Here is a 7,348-nt window from a genome sequence, read left to right on the forward strand (position 1 = left end):
CAGCGACATCTCGAGAAAAGAGCGACGTGTTGGATCTCTCGTAAGCTTTACAAAACACCAAAACAAACTTTGTTAGACGCCGATGTAAGGTTTAGACTTGCACACAAATTCATCCATGAATATGCAGATTGGTTTGATGACCAGGACGCACCAAGCTGAGAAAGTAGCGCCTACTGTCTAGTCAGCCGTGTTATTTAGCGTATCCGTGTCTAAAATAAAACACGGAATACTTAACACACGGTAAAGAAAAATCGTGCTTGCATACATTTTCTGTGGAATAAATATGTTGTGTGATTTTCCTCTTTCATAATAATAATAATAATAATAATGAATGTCTTCCAGAGTTAGTTCCATATATGATACTAACATTTTTTTTAGATATAGTATATCAGGAATTAGTGCAATTTCTAAAGATGATTACAAGTTACAGTTATCACAGCAATATGTTAGGTCAGGTTAGGTTAGATGACACGAGTTGGCCTCAGTCAAGACAAGAGCGACGGGGAAAATATTAACTTTTTATTTCATTACATTAGCTTGCCATAAGACCCACTAGTGATCATTAGACACTAACATTAACAATACAGTTTATCACATGAATCTGATGCAAGTTTAGAAAATTGATAAGAAATACCTAAAATAAATTCTGGTTTAACGTTCTTGCAGCACTTATTTATAATTATCACAACACCTGGTATGAGAATTTATGAAGAAAAAACATCACCTAAGGATTAATTTGTCTTCCTCATAATACCTGGAGATAGAATCAATTCCCCTAAATCACCTCATTTCAGAATTAGCAAACCTTCAAATTCTCATCAGTAAAGTTAATTAAATATCTACCATGTATCTAGCATGGATCTTTTTCTTCTACTTCAAAGAACACAGGATAACGCCAACCAACTGTGCTCTCAGATGTTTACACCAGAAGATATTTTAGTGATGACAACAGGTAGGTGGTTAGTGGCTTGTTAGTGGCGTAAAATATACAGGGTAAATATTAGCTTGTTAGTATAGTACAGGACTCGGTTACCAGCTTGTTAAGAACGTGAAATACAGAACAGCGTCAATGGAACACAAAAAATCGTCCATAAACACGTAGTGCTAAAAGTAATACAACATAATCCTAAACATACAACATGCACAACAACAAATAAAACACACACACACTCTCTCTCTCTCTCTCTCTCTCTCTCTCTAACAAAGGCACTCGAACATGGCATATCTCCCATGGATGGTTCAAGTAACTCTGAGACAAAGAAAATTTATTATCAATTAAGGGTTAACTGACGCAAAACTCCAACACAGAACCACATTGGCAATTTCACTAACCTATTCACTAACTTGATTATCACTTGTGTATTTATTAAGATACAGTTTAAAACTCTCGTCTCCCAACAATAACGGATTGGTGTCTTTAATTTTGTAGATTTTGTTTATTAGTTTTCGTACACACACACACACACACATATATATATTTTCACTTGTGACAGAGAGTGAACCTTCCTTCATTCGTTTTACAATAGGCGTCCCTTAATATCCCAACAATCAGTCTAACACAGTCCTTCAACTTGTACGTGGTGTTCAAGAGAGAGAGGTGTCCGTGGCCAAATCCGTATCAGTCAGCTTCGTGCCGTCCTCCCACGTTATCTCGTCGGGGAATTTGGTCACCCTGGTAGCCACCAACACCCCCTCTGGTCCCCACGTCTGTCACCACCAAGATATTTGTTAGTTGTGATTAACTTTTTGTTAAGGTGTACAGATCAAAGGGTAAAACACTGTTCTTAAGGGTTATTCTATCGTCTTCAAGTGGGTAAAGTAGTCATCACACGGGGCACTCACTACCTACAGTACTAAGTTAAGTTTACTTAGGGGTCACTACATAATGAACTAAGTTTACTAAATGGGCGCTACCTGCTACATAAAGTTTGCTAAGGTTCATTCATTACAAAAATTTCTACGTCACTGACCAAATTGTTGCTGGATGGTGTTGAATTGTGTTATGGTGTTGATGGCGACAGTTGGCACATATAGGTTACATTCTCCAGTGTAACGTCGACAATAATGTGCTTAGTCAGGAAATACTTCACCTTTGTAACACACATATGTATGCAGCGGTGGACGTTAAACGAAGTGAAGTTACTTTGTCAGAGCTCAGATGACTTTTTTAACAAATGTATAAATTGAAAGTAACCTTCTTCTCGGCACCTTTACTTTTATTTGAGAAACATTTTACACAATTATCGGTACTCTTCCTTCATTACTTATTTTTTCGGCCATCTCGTTACCGCGTCACTTTATCCTGGCGTTTAAGCAGTAAGTGTGATATTTTCCCAGGCAATCTGAACTCAGCCCTGAACACACACTGTGTTCCCAGCCCCAAAAAGGGTTACAACAAATAAAAAATTACTTAAAACCAGCTTTCTTTAAGGTTAAGTGAAGATATGTGCAGTAAATATTTAATGGTGGGGGTTATAATCATCATTACGTAGTACATTGCAGGACAGTACATGTACCCACTACAACATTGTCGGTGATTAATTTTCTTTAAGCAAACACAGTAACGCTTCGAATCATTTAATATATACCTTCTTTATTATTAATGTTTATTACTATTATTATTATTATCATCATCATCATCTTTTTGCCTATATGCTATGTGCAGCAAACAGATGAATCAGGTGATTAATTAATTATCTGCTATGTTGAGGACAGTCGTGGCACTACATTATTATGTCTTAATTCTTAAACAATTTATTATTGAAATTACATTTTTACCTCCAGTACTTGAATACTTTTAAACTTTTTACTTTGTACTTTTACTTGAAGTAACACGAAGAAAGAGTACTTCTACTTTTACTTGAATAAGTTTTTCTCAAAGTAACAGTACTTTTACTCATATTATATTTCCAATACTTCGTCAACCACTGCATATAATACGCGGTGTATTAGTGCAACATAACGTCAAACATGTGAAGCTATAGGTAATTGATATGTAACACAGCCGGTTTAATTTCTGCTTATAAGTTTCAGTTATTTTCACCTTGTGTTGGGGGGAGGGGGGGGGGGTTGCACTTCACTAATGAGGAGAGAAACTTTGTCATAAGCACTTAACCAGACATTACTAAGAGCCATCTTCTGGGGACTTTACGAATCTTTGGGTCGTTCTGGTTTCATGTGTATCAGCCAGTGTCTTACCTGGTGGAGCGGTGGCAACTTGGATGGTAGTGCTTGGGGTGGTGGTAAATGAGTTGGTGGTAGTTTGGATGGTGATAAGTGGAGTGGTGCTGGTGTTTGTGGTTGCTGCTGTCTTGTCTTTCTCGCCTGGAGAAGCGAAAATGAACACTTTTTAATCAAGCCCCCGCTGTTGACCAGCACCTGACATAGGGGGTACTGGTTCCTAAAGGTACCGGTAACGTTTGGTATTGGAACTTTGAAATACTGAATCCTGGAAGTACTGGGGATTACTGGTGACAGACATGGGACTAAACAGCGTCGGCTTCTGGAAGACAGGTTTTTTTACTTGGCTTGGCTTCGAAACTTTCTAGGGGCTTCGGCTTCGAAGCTAAAGGAACGGCACCTGGTTTCGGATCATCCTCTTTACACAGACACACTGCCCATATTGTGACATCACAGCTAAGCTGATCCCTGACGTCACAACTGATCCCTCCTGTTTCTATTGGTCAATTCTCACATGGACCTGACCTGAACCGCAGACACGTACTACCTCTGCCTCTTCACCCCCAGGCGCTGACCGACAGCATTTTAAAAATACTAAGATGATTAGTTGCAATGCTTCTCTGTCATATTATTATGTTTATGTGCTAGCATGTACAGTATATTTAGTAGATTTTTTGTATTAGTGGTTTGCTTTGAGCAATGAATAAAATGAATGACGATGAATATTGAATAAGATACAAAAATAATAAAATAAAATGTATAGATAAATTTCTAGTATAACAAACCATTTGAGTCTATAGTGAGAAGAAAAACAATCAGTCTAAAATAAAGTCAACTTATCTCAAAGTTTTGCTCATTGGTGTAGATTTGTTGTCATTGAAAGGGGGATGACTTCCGAGACTTGTAGAAATGCGACTCTGAACATAACCACAACAAATGTACATCTCTTATGTCGTTTTAGAAACCATAAAGCTTTTTATAGAAGTGACTTGCTGGGACTCTTTTATTATGTATGACCTGACAGGCTGACCCATGACGCTAACCTTATTGTGTCAACCCTTGTGACCGGAAACAGGTTGACCCCAAAGTCACTAGCTGCCACAACTCAGAGGAGGGGATTGATGATGACCTTAGTTGACAAGTATTGCTGACACGCAAGAACTTGAGAATATAAGAACATAGGATTGAAGGAAACTGTAGCGGGCTTACCGTCCATACTAGGCAACCCCGTTTACACCCAACTCGTATCGCTCATATATCAGTCCAGCCTATATTTGAAGATTCCCAGAGTGTTCTAATAGAAGATAGTGTTCAGTAACTTGTTTCACTCATCCACTCCACTATTTCCAAACCAGTGTTACCTATCTTACGCCTAAATCTAAATTTGTCTTACTTAAAACCATTGCAACACGTTCGCTCCTGGTTGGATAGTTTAAGTTTCTTTGTTATATCACCTATGTTTAACCCTGACTTCCATTATACACCTAGATCATATCGCCCCTCACTCTACGTCTCTCGAGGGAGTGCAAATTCAGATGCTTTAAGTTGTCTTTATATTCAAGGTTGGTCATATTCCTCCGTATGCTTTCAAGGGACTCGATATCCATTCTGTAGTACAGTGACCAGAACTGAACCGCGTAATCCAAGTGAGGTCTCATAAGCGCAAGATATAGTTTTAGGATAACCTCGCTAGTCTTGTAATTAACAACCCTTTGTATGAACCCGAGGACTTCGTTAGCCTTGTTTCGAGCAAATACACATTGTTGTCTCAGTTTAAGATTCCCGCTTACCCTTATCACCTAAATCTTTCTCACATTCGGATTTCTCTATATCAACGTTGTTCATCTGATATCTGGTTTACATCTCCTAGGTTTAGGACTTTATATTTTACCACATTAAATTCCATCTGCTATTTTTCAGACCATACGAAAAATTTGTTTAGATCTTCCTGTAGTTTTGCGGAGTCCTTGTCAGATTTAATTGCACGACCTATTTTAGTGTCGTCAGCAAATTTACTTATGATGCTGTCTATGCCTATATCTGTGTCGCATATGTATATAATAATAAATAGTAATGATCCAAGTACTGAGCCTTGAGGTACTCCACTAGTGACGTTACCCCAATCGGATTTTGTGCCATTAATGCTTGCTCGCTGTTTCCTGTCCTGTAACCACGCCCTAATCCAATTTAGAATATCTCCGATTCCATGAGCCTCCACTTTACATATTAGACTTTCGTGGGGGACTCGGTCGAAGGCTTTGCTAAAGTCGAGGTAAACCACATCATAATCGTGCCCGTCATCCACTGTTTCGAAAACGGTTGAAAAGAATGATAATAGATTTGTCAAACATGAACACCCATGTTGGGAATCATTGATCAACTTGTGTTTCTTCAATTGATTTCGAATTGAATTTGAAATTATTGCTTCCAGCAACTTGCCTACAATTGATGTTAACTGATTGGACGGTAGTTAGAGGATAGTGATCTATTTCCCTTCTTGAAAATCGGTATTACAGTCGCTATCCTCCAGGATTCTGGTACTACACCTGTTTTTAATGACATGTTAAACAAATTTGTTGAGGGCATACTAAGCTCTTCCTTACATTCCTTTAATACTCTGGCAAATATCTCCTCGGGACCTGGTGACTTATTAGGTTTTAGTTTATTTGTTTACCAATATCTTTACTAGTCACTACTATCTCGCTTTATTCATTTTCTTCGTTATTTCTGTATATAGTCGGTGCCTCGGGTATCATGTTTAAATTTTCGTTGTGAAAACTGCCCAGATTATTGCTCATTTCTCCGTCGTTGTCAGGTAGTTCGCCGGTATCTGACCGTAATGGTCCAATCTTGTCTCGTGTTTTAATTAGATACATTCGGAAGAATCTCTTTTGGGTTTGACTTCGCTTCTCTTGCTGCTTTTAGTTGACCCTAGCTGACCTCATTATCAGGATAAAACTAAAAATAACACTGAACGTTGACCTCAGAGTACCTTTCACGCAGAATGAATCTTATACAGCATAACAGAAAAATTATAAAACTATTTTTTTTTTTAAATCTGGAAGGATTATAATTTTTCAGAATACATGAATTGTCAGACCCCAGGATCTACACCACAGGCCTTGCTGGAGCTTAGAATATCAGATATATTCCCATCAACATGTAAGGTAATACAGTGTATAAGTAATGGTGTTAAAGTTTCGTGTACCCTTAAAAAGCTTTGGCTTCGGCTTCATAACTTTTTTTTGTAGCTGGCTTTGGCTTTGTTACTTTCCATTGGCTTTGGCTTCGAATCCTGAGGCTTGGCTTCAGCCCCAAGTCTGACTGGTAAGGAGTCCGAAGGGGAGGGGTGAAAGGCGAGACCTCAAACCAGCATGTAGGATGATCTTTATAATATATAAGATGAAATAAAGACAATAACGACAGAATATAAACATGTAACTCACTTGTGTTCCTGTAGTAGGTGGTGGTGGTGTTGTTGGAGGTCAACACACCGTGGGAGACGTGGGCGGGGGAGAACAGGAAGAGGCAGGTGACCCTCCTGGCATCAGGCACCACCGTCACCGCCTGGCAGGTGAGGTTCATCATGCACTTCAGCTTACACCCACCTGCCGGACACAACACAGCGTCACAGAGGCACCAGACGGCGGTGCTCCAGGTCCTCCCTGTTGCACCAAACTGATCTACTTGTTCCTTGACGACGAACATAAACAATACATCAAACAAAATATTCCTGAAGTTATGAAGCATCAGTGGAGGTGAAAGAAGAGCTTGACATAGACTCTGGCCACACTAACTCCTTCAGCAGGTGGAGGACGGTGAACATGAACAGTGAGCTTACATGTAGACGACATAGCGAGCGTCCAGTTGTGGTGGAGGAGGGCGGTGTTGGCCAGCGTGTACAGGTTGTTGTAGGCACTGGCGGGAATGGTGGTGGTGGTGGAGGATGTAATAGTGGAGACTGTGGTGGTAGAGGCTTTAGTGGTGGATACGGTGGTGGTGGAGGGCATGTTGGGGATGATGGAGGTGTCGGTGGCGGAGGTTGTGTTGGGGACGGTGGTGGTGTTGGGGACGGTGGTGGAGGTGGGGACGGTGGTGGAGGTGGGGACGGTGGTGGAGGTGGTGGTGGAGGTGGGGGACGATGTGTGGAGGTGGGGACGTGTGGTAG

At 40.0% G+C, this 7,348-nt stretch overlaps 1 protein-coding gene across 1 annotated transcript; it reads right to left on the reverse strand.

Moving 5' to 3' along the window:
* Positions 1–1,478: 1,478 nt before the first annotated feature.
* LOC121865611 lies at positions 1,479–6,845 on the reverse strand. The gene is made up of 3 exons (XM_042365133.1): positions 6,627–6,845; positions 3,199–3,324; positions 1,479–1,707 (listed from the first exon to the last, which is right to left on the reverse strand). Exons 1-3 carry the CDS (start codon positions 6,766–6,768, stop codon positions 1,619–1,621), a joined length of 357 nt encoding a protein of 118 aa, XP_042221067.1. The 5' UTR covers positions 6,769–6,845; the 3' UTR covers positions 1,479–1,618.
* Between the last annotated feature and the right edge of the window lie 503 nt (positions 6,846–7,348).

Source organism: Homarus americanus, unplaced genomic scaffold (assembly GCF_018991925.1).
Source record: "Homarus americanus isolate GMGI-L3 unplaced genomic scaffold, GMGI_Hamer_2.0 scaffold9358, whole genome shotgun sequence".
In the NCBI taxonomy this organism is placed as follows: domain Eukaryota; kingdom Metazoa; phylum Arthropoda; class Malacostraca; order Decapoda; family Nephropidae; genus Homarus; species Homarus americanus.